This window comes from Chanos chanos, chromosome 3 (assembly GCF_902362185.1).
Source record: "Chanos chanos chromosome 3, fChaCha1.1, whole genome shotgun sequence".
Lineage (NCBI taxonomy): Eukaryota > Metazoa > Chordata > Actinopteri > Gonorynchiformes > Chanidae > Chanos > Chanos chanos.
In genome coordinates this window covers 43,344,106-43,359,828 of record NC_044497.1, presented here as the reverse complement: position 1 = coordinate 43,359,828, position 15,723 = coordinate 43,344,106, and the positions used below count along the sequence as shown (strand labels likewise).

At 42.9% G+C, this 15,723-nt stretch overlaps 1 protein-coding gene across 4 annotated transcripts; it reads left to right on the top strand.

Moving 5' to 3' along the window:
* The first annotated feature begins 2,246 nt into the window (after positions 1-2,246).
* Positions 2,247-15,457, top strand: csgalnact1a (chondroitin sulfate N-acetylgalactosaminyltransferase 1a). 4 transcript variants are annotated; one of them, XM_030769378.1, is made up of 8 exons: positions 2,247-2,403; positions 2,494-3,000; positions 6,273-6,489; positions 7,882-7,987; positions 12,812-12,986; positions 13,426-13,520; positions 13,819-13,900; positions 15,067-15,457. In XM_030769378.1, the coding sequence occupies exons 1-8, from the start codon at positions 2,247-2,249 to the stop codon at positions 15,354-15,356; spliced, it is 1,629 nt and encodes a 542-aa protein (XP_030625238.1). In that variant the 3' UTR covers positions 15,357-15,457. The 4 variants fall into 4 exon arrangements, with proteins under 4 accessions (XP_030625238.1, XP_030625237.1, XP_030625240.1 ...); XM_030769380.1 differs by having other exon boundaries at positions 2,250-2,394; positions 2,506-3,000; positions 7,882-7,983; positions 12,808-12,986; XM_030769379.1 differs by having other exon boundaries at positions 2,250-2,394; positions 7,882-7,983; positions 12,808-12,986.
* The last annotated feature ends 266 nt before the right edge of the window (positions 15,458-15,723 follow it).

The following is a 15,723-nucleotide window of genomic DNA, read 5'->3' as shown; positions in this document are numbered from 1 at the left end:
GTCAAGTATCTGAGCTCTCATTTCCTCCCTCCTAAGCTTGGCATTGTGAGCCATGGTGTGCAGTATGAATGGGTGGCAGGTCTCCACTGTGGTTGTATGGGCAGGACAGAGGAGATGTGAGCGCATTGGTACACTGTGTCATGATATGAGGTATCTTTTTCCCTCAACATGGTGTGATCTCATAGATTAGGCAGAGACAGTGAGAGAGTGAGAGAGAGAAGGAGAGAGAGAAAGAGAGAGAAAAAGGGGGGGGGGGAGAGGGAGAGAGAGACAGTGAGTGAGTAAGACAGAGAGAGAGAGAGAGGAATAGAGAGGGAGAGAGAGAAAGAGGAAGAGAGAGACAGTGAGTGAGTAAGACAGATAGAGAGAGAGAGAGGAAGAGAGAGAGAGAGAAAGAGAGAGAGCGCCTTGAGGCAAAAGCTGAAAATGAACCTTCATCATGCTCAGTGTGAGAACAGGAAATATTGCTTTTATGCAGACTATTTCTAGATCTTCCAAAGAATTGTTCATCAAACATTTCTCCCCTCCAGATGTGCTCCTGGGAGTGTGAGAATACTGATATGAGTTGCTGGTTGAGCCTGCTTGGTTGGGGTGAGTAAGTGCCAACGCCAGACAAACAGACATCCCTACCTCAGAGCTGGGCTCTGGCCAGGCCTCCGTGATACAGTCCAGTATTCACTGCTGACATAACTAATCCTTTCATTAAAACCAGCCTCCCTCAAGCCTATAAAAGAGCTAATTGTGTGGTGAGTCAACAGACACACACACACACACACACACGCATACACACACAAATTTTTGGAACTCTCCTGCCTCCCTCTCTTGCTCTTTGTGTATGTCTATGGAGTTTGTGTGTGCTTGAGTGTGTGTGTGTGTGTGTGTGTGTGTGAGTGAATGGTTTGCCTCTTGCCTATGTGTTTGCTTAGACTACAGTGAGGTTGTTCTTCCGCAGTGAGACGAGTGAGACATGTTCACATAAGGCTGCTTTTAGCACTGAACTCTTATTTTCACACATCAGCGGCAACAGTGTTCTTGAGGAAGCCTCTTCGGAATGCTTTTCTTGGCCACTCTGGGTTTAAATCAAGACTTTTGGGTCACAGCAAAACAAGCATAGTGTGTTTTCTGATTAGGTAAACATATTTGAACTCGATGGCCTCATATGCTTTACGTTAACTATAGCCTCTTCATTTTTTTTTTTTTTTGCCATTGTTAAACTGTTGTTACAACGTAAAGCTGTCAATCATGCCGACTGAAATTTGAAACAGTGGACTATAACTGTACCATCTGAGACCTTTCTCTGTGAATTCTGCCAATCTTTGGAAGCCACTGGTTTTTACAGCTACATCTCATAATGAGCATGGTAATATCCATCCATCTTTGACTATGTCTGTCTGTCTCTCTTTCTGTAGATACACTGATGAAGATTAGATTCCATTGGTTATGAGGCATGCAGAGGAGTTTGAAAAGGAAGAGAGGTGTCTGTGAAGTGTTGCGATAAAATCCACCAGATGGAATTGACAAGAACAAGCTTCCTTCAACTCAGTCAATATCAGATGCTGTTTTCAGTCGCAAGCAAAATGAAGAAAAAATGTGATGTAGTCTATGATTTTAATTTGAACCAACAAGTGGACACATTCAATCCGGAGGGCGTCTCCAAAGACTTGTATTATTTATTTCACTGTCTGTTTTTTCAGTGCTAATATGTCATCATCAAACATGAGTCTAACGGAGAGGATGAAGATTCTTTCCAGACATTCTGTAAGGGCCTTGTAATGCAGCAGCTGAGAAGAATGAACATTTGTAGCTGAGCAGAGCTTTGCCATTACTCACTCCTTAAAAGGCCAGTGGTACCAGTGACTGGACAAGAGGTTAACTGGTCCCAGGGTGACAAGACTTAGTTGCTAGTGCAGCGTGAAAAACTTGAGAGTGAGGAACTCTGTCTTAGTGCTTGGAGAAGGGTAATATGAGGACATACACTCAAAAACGGATTTGCTCTTAAATTTAAACAAAGACTGCATTGTGTACATAACTCTTGTAAATGCATTAGTAGAACACAAATAGTGTACAAATAATAGCATCCTTTATTCCATCTTCATGTTGAAAACAGCCTCGATAAATGTGGTGGTTAAAATCCTTGTCCTGTATACAAACCTTTGCTCCTGTTGATGCCCGTCCTTCTGTTAATGGCTACGGTTCTTTAAACATCTCTGGACGTCTCGGTGCCGTTCAGTGAGCAGCTCAGTGAGATGATGCCGCGTAGGGGTCTTCTGGCACGGCTGTCCCGTGTTGGAGCCATGCTGGTGGTTCTGTGTTGCTCTCTCTCTCTCCTCTACGTCATAACCTGCGGCCCTCACAATGAAGACTCTCTTGTGGGCAATCCGCTGCCCCGGGCTAGTGGAGGGGGTGGAGGTGGAGGTGGCGGAGGGGTGGGAGGAGGAGGTGTGGTGGGATCGAGTGGCCCGGGTGGGGCGGGAGGGGCTCCCAGCGGGCCAGCGGGGCGAGAAGGCTACCATGCTCTCCTGCAGGAGCGGGAGGAGCAGCACCGTCAGCACATTGCCAGCCTAAAGAGGCAGATAGCCCAACTGAAGGAGGCGCTACAGGAGCGCAGCGAGCAGCTCAAGGGCGTTCAGGACTCTTTGGAACGGGCTGAAGCGGCCGACAAAACGGGGGCTTTACCCGGAGGTGAGGAAGGAGCCGAACGCAACCACGCAGACCTGCAGGAATTCCTCCGTAGCCAGCTGGGGAGGGCAGAGGTGCAGGCGGGCGTGCGTCTCCCCAGCGAGTACGCGGTTGTGCCCTTTGAGAGCTTCACTCTGCAGCGTGTCTATCAGTTGGAGATGGGGCTAACACGGCATCCGGAGGAGAAGCCGGTGCGTAAGGACAGACGTGATGAACTGGGTGAGGTGGTGGAGAGTGCCCTGCAGGCCCTGAACGCACCCCGTGACAGAGGAGACAAATCCACAGCCAGCAAGGTCTACGCCCCGTCTGACTTCATCGAGGGTGAGTGTGCCGATGTCAGTCACTTTCATTGGTTTTGCTGATTTTTTTTTTCTTACTCGATTCTCATGGCCCTAGTGGCAAAATATGTTCCTGTCCCTACTTGGATTGTCAACATGTTCGTGTCTGTCATACAAAGATAAGAAAGAGTGACCTGAGCTCTCTGTTGACGGTTGAGTTTTTGAAACAAAAACACAAAAAGTTGCGTGGGCACCTGTAACTCGACCTTGTTTATAGAACAGACAGCACCAGTAAAAAGCAGAAGAGGAGTCTCTCTTTCACACCTGATTAAACTACCGTGGAACTTTTCGGGTGTGGCTGTTTTGGATTTGAGCAAGATGTCTACATCCTGCTGCCTCTCTACAGAAGGATTTCCAGTTGGGATTTGGATATTAATATCTCATTAGTTTCATGATATAAATGCGTTGAGAAGAAAATCCATTGATGGCAGAGACACGTTTTCTGTGTTTGTTTTGAAGCATATTTGGAGCCAAGCTGTTGTTTCTTAGTGAAACAATGATATTACATCCTGTGAGTGGTGCTCTGACTAGGAAATCCTGTGATGAGGTGACTGTGCGTATGTAAGGTAGGAAAATAGCACAGCTGCTTTTTATTTAGCCCCTGTGTCATCTCTCCCACTCGCCAGAAGGACAGCTCTCAAAGGTCAACAGTTTTGTAGGAAACCAGTGATTCATCCCCCTGTCAACCTGAAAAGTGCACAAACCACTTCACAATGCGTCACATTCCAAGTCTTCCCGCTTAAAAGCGAAATAGCGGAAATGAACATAGCTGTAACAAATGGTCAAGACATGCAACAAATGGTGAAGACATCTTTACCAGGCTCCCCTTGTTACACATCACAATATGGTTTTGAGGTTTGAACGTGTAAGACAGAAAATGCCCCAGATTCTTAACATGAAGTGTTCATAAAGGCAGTTTGTTATAGCGGAACTTAAAGGGTATAGGACAGAAGTCATGAAAGTTAGGAGAGAGACTGGCTTGAATACAGCTACTTCATATTAGACCCCAGATGAATCACCATGCCTCTGTAATTAGGAGTGAAACTCTCCTCAGTTTTGTGAACTGATTGTATAATTTAATAAGTGCTTGATTCGTTCACATGAACAAAGCAGATTTTGTGAGTAGTTCTCAGTCTGTTGGTAGTGGTTTAATCTGTGTGCTGTCTACCATCTTGAAAGACATTGTTTTTCAAATAAGTGCACAGCCAGCATTAACTGATCCAGCTGTTCCACTAATAGAGAGAATGGCAAAACAAGGAGAGCCTTTAAAACATTGTTCTAAACTGTTTTTGAAGCAATGCTCTAAAAACCCAGGCAGTTAAATCGTAGATTGGCCTACTTAAATCGACAGAGCCAAAATGGCTGGTAAGCAAACAAGCAGATTTGAAGTGAATATCTGCTACAACTACTTATGCTGAAGATTCTCTTCACACCCAGTCTCTGGGGTAAGAGAACTTCATATCACAGGAAGTGAGACTGGGTATTATCTGAGCCCACTGTTCATGTCTTAGTTCTTTTGCTGCATGCATTGGTTATTGCACACACACATACTTTCACAAACCCAGACACACACACACACATACGCACGCACGCACACATGCATGCAAGCACAAACCCACATGCACACAAACCCATTCATACACGAAAACACACTATGTTCTGTTTTTACACAAAACATAAAAACATACATTAGCAAAGTTTGCATTACATACAAACCACAGACAAAGAAGAAAATTCATTAAGCCCTACTCTCCAGTCATTACTTTCTTATTTCATCTTTTATCTTTTTTTCAAATGGTTGCTGATCCGAGTTCTCCGGTCAAGCTTTGATTTTAGCCATTAGAGTTCAATCAGTTCACCCAGTAAAGTTGTGTTCTGATAGATGATGTACATATAATTTAGAGGAGAGATGAAATTTGTTAGGGGCTCATGAATAAGATGCCTCTTTTCTCTGATGTCTCATTAGCTGTTGCTCCACTGTTGAGACAATAATGAGCGTATGAAGATCCTCACTGTGATTTTCTCTGTTTTGGCTTTGTATTCAAGGTCTTTTTGCCAGTGACTGTAGGCATTAAATTACTTTCTCTGACTCAAGCTTTTGTTAATGGTACAAGAGTGTATTATCATCGCTGGAGAAAGAGTGTGCTCTCGTCTCTGGAGAAAATGGTCAAATAACTACCAAACTGAGACAAGTTCTAAACTTACACAGATTTTTGTTTGGTCTTCTCTTCTTTGAAATTATTACACTGGAGAAGAGCGTGAACATATAGAGTATTCCCCTGGTAAGACAGAGCTTATGTAAGCGCTAAATTTTTGTTCTTTGCTCCAGAAGCATTGTATCTGTAATAAGCCTATGATTATCCCTGGTAGAGTGTTGATTCTGCTGAGCCCAGACAATGGACATTTCAACAGATACTGGCCTGGTGACAGGTTACTCCACTGCACGGCTTTGAGGAGTTACCTCATGTAGAAATATTGTGAAGCATGGTCCTCAACTGTGACCAATTTCCAGCTGCCTCCATGGGCACAGGCCCAGGAGTCAATGAGATGAAGCCTATGATACTGCCCCTACCCTGGCCTTAAATGTTCTAGCACCCCCTGCCTACATCTGGAGCTCCTGAATTTACCATTGAGAGAGTTGGGAAAAAACATCACCCAATGTACAGGCAAAGATTCAACAATAATCAGGGTAAAGAGGAGTATTGGAGACAATAGAAGAACAAGGTAACATAAGCAGAGGACATAACACAAGGAGTCAGATGGGAACAGATATGATACGACCCAGAAACTCCATGGAAATGGGAGGCCTCACAAGGGTAAGGATGGCAAACAGGATGCACAGAGACACTAAATGCACTGAGACAATGAGGCTTGATTACATGGAGCAGTGGTTAGTAATCATTCATTGACCAGTCCAACGATCCAGTAATCTGCAGGGCGGGAGAAGATGAATGCTGATAGGTGGATCCAGATGAGATTGGCAGCAAGGACATGACAGTGTTTTATTGTACGCGTGTGTGTTTTTTTTACATGTAGTTTCCGTGTCAAAGTCATTGTGTTACTGTCTGCATTTGCATGAAACATTCAAGCATTTCTCTTTTTTTGTGGATATGTGTTTACCATATATAAATGTGTGCGTGTGTGTCTGTGTGGTGTGTCTGTGTGTGTTTTTGTGCGTGTGTGTGCGTGTGTGTGTGTGTGTGTGTGTGTGTGTGTGTGTGTGCGCGTTTGTGCGCGTGTACACTCTCCTGGCAGGCATTGCTCGGACAGAGAAGGACAAAGGCACGCTGTATGAGCTGACGTTCAGAGGGGAACAGAAACAGGAGTTCAGGAGGTTGGTGCTGTTCCGTCCGTTTGGACCGCTCATGAAGGTGAAGAACGAGAGAGTGGACACAGCTGCCACGCCCATCAACATTGTGGTTCCCCTGTCTCAGAGAGCTGACAAATTCAGACAGTTCATGAACAACTTCAGGTAACAAACAAACGTCCTCGCTCACAATCAGGAGAGGAGAGGCATTTCAGATGATGCATCTCTGCCAAACAGCATGACTCTGTATCTGACTCTGTATCTGACATGTATCTGACTTTCATAATTCTGACTGTTCATGAATGTTTGTGTTTTCTCTGCTTGCTGCACAGAGGCCTTGTTTAAGTGTATATAAATAAGCAAGAGGTCATTAAAGGGGTCTGTTATGGAGTATTGGTGTGTGTGTGTGTGTGTGTGTGTGAGTGTGTGCGTGAGTGCGTGTGTGTGCGTGTGTGTGTGTGTGTGTGTGTGTGTGTGTGTGTGTGTGTCATGCAGAGGTTTCCTGTGAAGCTGAGCAAACAACTTTAGGTTCATACATATTTAAGGTGTTGTGGAGGAGAGATGTGTTCACCATGTGCATTATGATCCTGAGGAGAATGAACTGGATGGGGATTTCAAAAAAAAAAAAAAAAACCTCCTCAAATAGATGAATTATGCAATAAAAATCTGTTTGCCTGGTCTGTAGATGAAGTGAACACACATGCATTCATACACACAGTCTCAAACATAAAGACTGCAGAACTCCCGAGTAATACCGTCCACCCTGTTATAACAGCAACTGGATGCTGAATATGAAAGGATATAATGTGTGAAAATGAGAACAGGAAATGTCTCGCCTGATTATATAATTATTTGCCTTTTTGCATGGATTTCCTACTTGAAAGCTCTGTCTGGAGTTTTGTTGAAAACTGTCTGAAGGACACATATGTTATGACTCAAAGGCTCTGGCAGACACCCGAAACAGGTTGCATCAAAGCTGTGGAGTCTGGATGAGTATCAGAAAACTATGCCGCAGCACAGAGATGATTCAGATTCTTCACTTAGTTTGTCCTTGCTATTTGATCCTGTGGAGAACGAGCTGGTTTTAGTTAGATTTAGTTAGATTTTATTAAAGAAAAAAGAAAACATTATCAGCAGCAGCCTGATACATTTGGCATGTTTCCATCAGAATGTGTTTGCATCAAGGAGCTGGAATTTCACACTGGGCTGTAGTCTCTCTCTGTATGTAGATCCACTTCAGTTTTGTCTAGAGCCAAAGTTTATTCACAGCAAGGCGGCTGCACGGCTGACAGTCTACACACAACCGTTCTGCATAAGAGTCTCTGTGATGTTGACAATAAGGCACGGATCTCTTCAGTCATAAAGATGAAGAATGATCAGTGCGCACATCAAGGTTTAGCATCTTTCTGTCATGATTCTTTCTGCCATTTTGTAACGTTTTGACAGCCCTGTTTGTTACCCTAATGTTTTCTTCTGTGGTGGTTGAGAAAAAGAGACTGATATGTGTGTGTGTGCGCGTGTGTGTTTATTTCAGTGTGTGTTGCTTTACTCTTGCAGGGAGGTGTGTGTGAAGCAGGATGGGCGGGTACACCTCACCGTGGTGTACTTTGGCCGAGATCAGATGGATGAAGTCAGAGGAATCTTGGAGAACACATCCAGGTCAGTAAGTGTGTGTGGGCTGGAAGGAGATGTCTGATACACATTGCTGAGCTGAAAAACAGATAAGATTCAGATTTGCCAAACCGCTGAAGAACAGAAAATAGGTTCTATACTCCTCCTAATCCAATTCAGTGCACCAGAGCAGTTTCCGGAATGTTAAGAGTGCAAGACATATTCATAAAGAGACAGCATGGGTTTTTCACAGGGCTCTACCACTCTGCCGGTCGTCACTAGATGGAAAAGCTGCACATTTTGAAAGTTTTATCATTCTCCGCATGAATAATTTGCTTTTATGTATACATCAAGTAGAATACCGAAACTTAAAGGAAACTTCAGCTAGTGTTCATGTGTACATTCCAGTGCTGAAAGTTGGCTTCATGAATAAAGGATTAGATGTAGAGCAAAGGCAAATATCTACAAACAAAAATAGTCAATATTCTAGTGAGTTTTTTTTTAAAGTTTATCCTTTCAGACCATTCATAACAGTGAGACACACACACATAGACTCAAACACAGTGTGTGAATAATATGCCAGTGCGCCAGTCTTCACACACACACACACACGCGCGCGCGCACACGCTGGCCTTTGCTGATGTCGATAATTGCATGCCTCAGGTCAATGCTGACCGCATGAGGAGTTACACTGAGCTGTTGTCCTTGAGAAAAAAAAAGTCAGAACACTTCTAGTCATGTTGAGAGTTGAGATGGGCATGACTTGGTAAAAGAGGTAATGATTGTCTGGCACATTGCCATGGCCTCGTGGGATGTTCCGTGCCCCTTTGTGAGTATCTTATTTCTCTTCATCCTCTAACAGGAAAGAGATTGATGAGTTTCCACTCAAAATAGGTCCAACACAATACAGCCAGAGACTTCTGTCTACAAATCAGTCTGTCTGGCCAGTTGTCTCTCAGTAGCGAGGCCACAGTGCTGTTTTGCTTTTGTTTTTCTGTCGGATTTTTTGGAAAGTTTATTTGAGAAGGGGAGGGGGGCGGCAATCATGTTCTTTCATCTCTAAAAACGAGCTAGATCCTTGATTAACAGCAGACAGGGCTCATTCCTGTTGAAAGACACTGCGTAATCCACAATGAATTTCATAACATGACACTGAAACAGAAATAAGTTTGGAAAATTCAGACATAAGCTTACATAAATGTATATGTACATCTACTTCGACATAAGCATAACACATAGCCTTTTTTTTCTTTCTTTTTTTTTTTAAATTTTTTTACTGCCTGTATTTCAAGGGGCATAAAATGAAGTGCTGTTGAGAGGTTTCTTGATGTTCAATGCCAAAATGATCATTTTTAAGTGCGTTGTGTAGGGCAGTATGTTTATCAGAGTGAATGACATTTCAGTGTCATTGGCATCGCACGGCATCAAATGCACTGATCAGCAAACGGACAGAATCTGAGCCCTGCCTGCCCTGATACACATCAGCTGAAGTACTGTGTAATTGTCCTGCTTGTGTAACGTTTTATCTGAGTCCCAATCGGTCATTTTCGTCAGGCTCTGATCTTAGAATGGGCACAAAACGTTCCCATGTGTTGTGTTCCTATTTCTGTGCCTGAATTTTCCTCTGTCCTCTGACCGGGCACTTCAGGAAAAAGTTTAGCTGAATGCGGCAATGGCTTTTTATATGAAAATTATACCTTGTAATCAATATCGGGTTCTAACATCACACACATCAGCCACTGCTGTCCAAAGTCAATTAAAGGTCTCCAGGCTATGCAGAGGTCATTCAGCCAGTCTGGTCTACTCTGTATTGTCACCCCTCTCACACACACACACACACACCCACACACACACACACACATGCACGCACATATACATACAAGTATAAGCTGTTATTATAACTAAAACATAGCTGACATTATGTGAGCTCAAATTCTACACAAGGTAAAATTTTGTTGATGTGAAAAGAGCATTGGATGAGCAGACATGTTTCTGTTCGCTCGGGTAGAGGAATCAATACACATGAATAATTTGTGTCCATCTGAGAGTGAGTGCAGGGGAGATGGTGTGCGTGGCTATTATTATGCACACAGGCCAAGTCAGCACCTTGTCCAGTTTGATCACAGAACACTGATCCACTGCAAACATGTTCATACACATAGGCCTTGCGGAAATATCATGACGAAAACAAAATGTCCCTTCTGAGACATCAAATCAAAATGTAACGTTGTTGATAGACTAGCCTCAAAATGTTATAGCCAGTAAGTCGCCACTGACTGAACAGGATATGAGGGAGGATATTACACACTGACAGCAGGATATTATACACTTTGGTTTGGTTGTGTAAGGCAGAATCAAAGTCATTTTTATGGTAGATGAATAAAGTATACTAAGTCGATGAATTTTTGCCATTGAAAATAGGTGGGTTTAAGAGTTAAGTATGGAAATCTACAAAGCAGACAGCAAGTCCTCAGACGGCAAGGCTCCAGTACCTGCCTATTCCCATGGAGTGCTGAGAGCTGGATCGCTCAGGTCTGGTTTCGGGCCACTCATTACCTCCCGGATGGTGTGTGGGTATATGTATGTGAATGAGTAGGCATGCGTAAGTTGCAAACTGTAAGCTGCCTGTTGCTGTATCTCATTGTGTTGTAGCAAAACAGCCCACGTCTACTGCAGGGAAAGAAAAGGAATGAATAAACTAAACTAAAGAAAAAGAGCATGTCCCAGACAGCTTCCAGCCCTGGAGAACAAACCGGTATCGCGAAAAAAAGGAAATTCTTGGAGGAGTGTGTTTTGGCAAATTAAATCGTGCACATTCTGAAAACACTCCAACCTAAATCCTAAACTCTTTCAAATGATGTGATTTAAATAAAATCCCGTTACGCTTCTAACTGTTGTAAATCCGCCCTGATTGCTGTACCATGCGCATTTCACGCAGCTTATTGTGAAGAATTAGCAGTCCGAAAGGGATTTATCCGCTGTGAAACAACTTCCCTGAGCCAAACAAACAATATTTTCATGCACTAAGAATCTGTGTCTGTGAAAACAGATTGAGCCCAAAGAAAATATTATTTAGACTAGCGGGATATCTATGTCAGTACAGGAATCTTTTTTTTTTTTAGAAAGGTCTTTGTTTTTAGTTTTTAGAGGTGGAAAATTGCAAAAACTACATTTTTTTATTGTCTAGAATAGAATGGTGTGTAAGAGTGATAGTTGGTTCAAAGGGCAACATGTCTCTTTTGAATCTAGACCAATGAGAATTTTTTTTTTTTTTTTTAATTTGAAATCAAAGCAACAGGGTCTGTATATATTTTCATACAAGGCTTCCCTTGGGGGAGGAAACTCCTCCCCTCAGTAAAGATATCTAATGATAGGGATATGGGTTGGTTGCTGTAGACTGGGGTTGCTGTCCTGTTTTTACAGCTCCACTCATAAGCACCCTCTTCAGGATGGAGAAAGTTTGCACAAGTTAGAGTTGCAACTTGATTAGGAATTTAGAACAGTCATTTAGAGAGCAGACCTAGAAAATGTGTTTCAATTTACTTCAGCTGTGCTTGATAGCAAGCTTTTCAGCTTTTCATCCATTTTGCATGACATCAAAAAAAAAACAAACCCAAATCTGACATTTGGTTTTTGAAATTTGACATCAGAGTCTTTGTAATGCATAGTAATGGAGAGTAAGCATTTTTTTGGTGAAAAATATAAAAAGATTTAAAAAGGACTGGATGTATAAACAGTGTATGGTAGCTACTAAAAGCTGAGGTAAAGGTTGTAATGAGCCCATATGTCAAAAGGGGTGAATTTGCCCTTCAGGTGTTTCTCAGTCTGTTAGTCTGAAAATACTTTCCTTACAAAGGACACTAACGTGTGATCTGTTCCCTGGCAATACCCAGTGGTTACAATGTACTGCATAATTAATGTTTATTGGGTATGACTATTGGATATTATTGTATGTGCTGGGTATGCTCTTGTTCCATTGCATGAAAACTTAATAACTTTCCCCTTGTTGTTTTTTATATGTGTAGATGATGTGCAGCGTGCAGCGTTTCTTTGTATCAGTCAGTGAGTGGGACTTTTGCATGCATTTCTGCATTCCGCATAGTAACACTAACTGTATCTGTGTGTGTTATGTGTATGTGGGTTAGTGTACATCTGACAGAGCTGATATGTTCTGCAGAGAGCTGAGTGCATATTGCTTTTGGCAGGTGTTACAGTCTTTGTCGGCTCTCATGAAGTGCTCATACTGTCTCTCCCCCTCAGTGTTGTGGAGCTACTTTCTCCTGAACTGGCGTAGAAGTCCTCCGTACTCGCTATAACTCACACAGCAGTTACACAAATAACAGTCACTCCCTCATTGGGCAGATGTGGGCTGTGGTATAGAGAGATGTAGAGACGTGTGTTGAACTTCACACAGAGACATGCCAGTGACGTGTTCCTTTTTTTTTTTTTTGAGCTCGTTCTCCAAAAAAATAGAGTGGACGTTTCATTTGCAGAAGAGATAAACATGCATTAGCTAAAAAGCAAAACACTCTCTCTCTCTCTCTCTCTCTCTCTCTCTCTCTCTACGTCTGTTGCCCTTTTACTCAAAGTGACAGGCCCCAGCTGCTGTCTCTCGACATTTGAAACTGTGAGATAGTTCCTATTAATTGCCTAGCTAATTACCCCCCTAACTGACGGGCCAGCTTCCGATTATGGATGTTTACCCTTTAAGATGTCACCCGTTTTCTGTTACTAATGCTGTCCAATATTGCTGTGAGGTGCTGCCAGTTGTTATGTAACTGCGATCTAAATATACTGCGAAAATAATTTCTGACTGACTGAACAATTTTGTCAGACACAAACCCTCCCCTCTCTTTTATTCCTGTTGGACAGGGAGATGAATTTCCGCAATTTTACACTGATTCAGCTGAACGAGGAGTTCTCCCGTGGCCGTGGGCTGGATGTGGGTGCCCGTGCCTGGAAGGGTGGGAACGTCCTGCTGTTCTTCTGTGACGTGGACATATTCTTCACTGCCGACTTCCTCAACACCTGTCGGCTGAACGCTCAGCCAGGTGAGGGACTGCTGAACCAGGCCAAATACTAGGAACCAATTATAGACGCGTTACAGACACAGTATCTGTGAGTGAGTGCTGAGTATGTGATGGTTGCGTTTTGTGATGTGAACAATTGCGTGTAAGCGGGTAAATGAGAGAGAGTGATCTGAAAATGTTCTCTTTCAAATTTTGTAGCTCCTAACATTCATGATTTATGCTTTTAAGGTTTTAAAACATTTTCTTTTTTCAGTATACAGCAGACACAACACACCCTCTGAAACGCATTAAAAGCAAAGTTGCACCAGTGGTTTAAATTATTCTCAAAAGGTCAGAACAGGAGTTCTGCTGAAGTGATTAGCACAGTGAGTGATTGAGGTAATAACGGAGCGGTTGAGCTTTGATTTGCCTTGCGGAGGAGTTAATCATGTTCGTGTGGTTTTTTTTTTTTCTCTGTCAGGCAAGAAGGTGTTTTATCCCGTTCTCTTCAGCCAATACAACCCGGCGGTAATCTATGGCGCTCACGACCATATCCCCCCTATAGAGCAGCAACTGGTAATGCTTCTCATTTTCATAACCAGATTACAACCGTTTATCAAGCCTAATGTGATTACCTTCTGCATTATATTTGATTAAGTTAGTGTAATGATTAAAAAAAATGCAGTGCACAGCATTCCTTTTCTGAAGGAGTGATAGAGATAAAGAACAGTGCTATTGATCAGGATCTAGTTTAAGTGGATCTCCACACAGTTCAATGATTCAAAATTGCGGTTTCAGATGAGCTTATTTATCTTTGTGTGTGTGTGTGTGTGTGTGTGTGTGTGTGTGTGTGTGTGTGTGTGTGTTTCAAAAGGTCATTAAAAAAGACACTGGGTTCTGGAGAGATTTTGGTTTTGGAATGACATGTCAATACAGATCAGATTTCATCAATATAGGTAAGTCTTTACTCGCAGTCATAATCTATAACTTGCAGAGGCCATTCCAATTGCTCTGTGAAACAATTCTTCTTCGGCCGCGGACTGTTGACTTTGGTAACCGCTGTGCCGGTAAAGCTCAATAGTAGTGAGAGATGTTTTTCCACTGGTGTGGAGGTTGTGAGGTGATCTCAGAGGCTATAAAATGGGCCGGAGAAGAGAGCAAAATGTGAGTGCACTCTGATCGGAGTTATCACCTACTCCCTGAACTGTGTTATCACCGACTCTCTGCTGCAGTACAAACATCACATGCTACAGAGACCAAGTTCCTATCATTTCATCAAGCACAACACTGAACCAACTAGCCTGTTTGGTCTATGGCATAGTCATGACACAACATCTGTTTTACCTGTTCTTGCATGTATGATGAAGACATTACGGCTGACTGAGATCGTATCTGTTGAGAAGTGAGTTTGTTCTCTCTGCAGGGTCTGCAGTGCTTTCTGTTCACTAGGCCAGTCATGATCATAGCTTAATTGCGTTTCCTAGCAAACCTCCATTATCAGACATTAAAACTCTCCATTAGGAAAAGTCAATATGATCTTCAAGTATTTGTTTAATATCTATGAACAGAAAAATGTTTGTATTTTCCATCTGATATTTGTGAGGTTTTCTAACATCTTTCCAACAACACATGAACAAACAAACCAAAAGAGGAAGAAATATTGCAGCATCTGGTGTTTTACTGTTTGTTCCTTTTCTGAAGTCTGAAGAGCATATTGTAATCGTCATTATGAAGGGAGAGTACACAGAGTGTCATACCACACAAATAAACAAATCCCTTTCATCCTACGGCACACCAGTTTGCCCAGAATGACTCAGAAAGACTGAGGTAAACAAAAAACTCTCTCCAGCTCAGATGTGTTCAGACTCGTTTTTATCTTGATATACTGTCTCTCCCATAAAGTGGCAATGCAAGAGAAATTAGGTATGCACTATGGGTTACATGACAACTGGTCAGACACAAAAACAGAGAGATCGGATGGTGTCAAATACTTTTCATCTCCCATTAGGAACATAGTGTCTCTAAAGTGGCTGATGCAGCATACAAACACTGTAATGTCATCCTCTCAGGGGAAGTGTACTTGAAGGGACATAAGTAATACCCTTATTCTTTGCGTGACCAGGTGGCTTTGATGTGGACATTAAAGGCTGGGGCGGAGAAGATGTTCACCTCTACAGAAAGTACCTTCACAGTAACCTTCTGGTGGTGCGGGCTCCCTCTCGCGGGTTGTTCCACCTGTGGCACGAGAAGCACTGCGCGGACGAGCTGCCACCGGAGCAGTATAAGATGTGCATGCAATCCAAAGCCATGAACGAGGCGTCTCACGGCCAGCTGGGCATGCTGCTCTTCCGCCACGAGATCGAGGCTCACCTCCGCAAGCAGAAGCAACGTCAAGGTGCCAAGAAGACTTGAGAGAAACACACACGTAACATACATGCCATAGACACACAAATAGGAGAGAACAAAAGAGAGAATGTAGCTCATTCTGAATCTAGGGACCACACACTGGAATCAACATAAAGGTTTCACAGTCATGGATGAGATAGACAGAAAAGGAACCCAGATGTGGAGATAAGAGTGAGCTACCAGAGAAACAGCCCAGCTAGATTAGAAACGATACGCAGAGGAACACATGGGGAAAAATGTATGTAGACTGGAGACAAGATAGAAAGACACAAACTTTTAACAGTTGGACCTCCAGGTCTTGTAGGCCATGTTTCATCTCACTATAAACTGTGACATCTGGAGTCAGAGATGCAGAGAGAACAAAGAATCAATG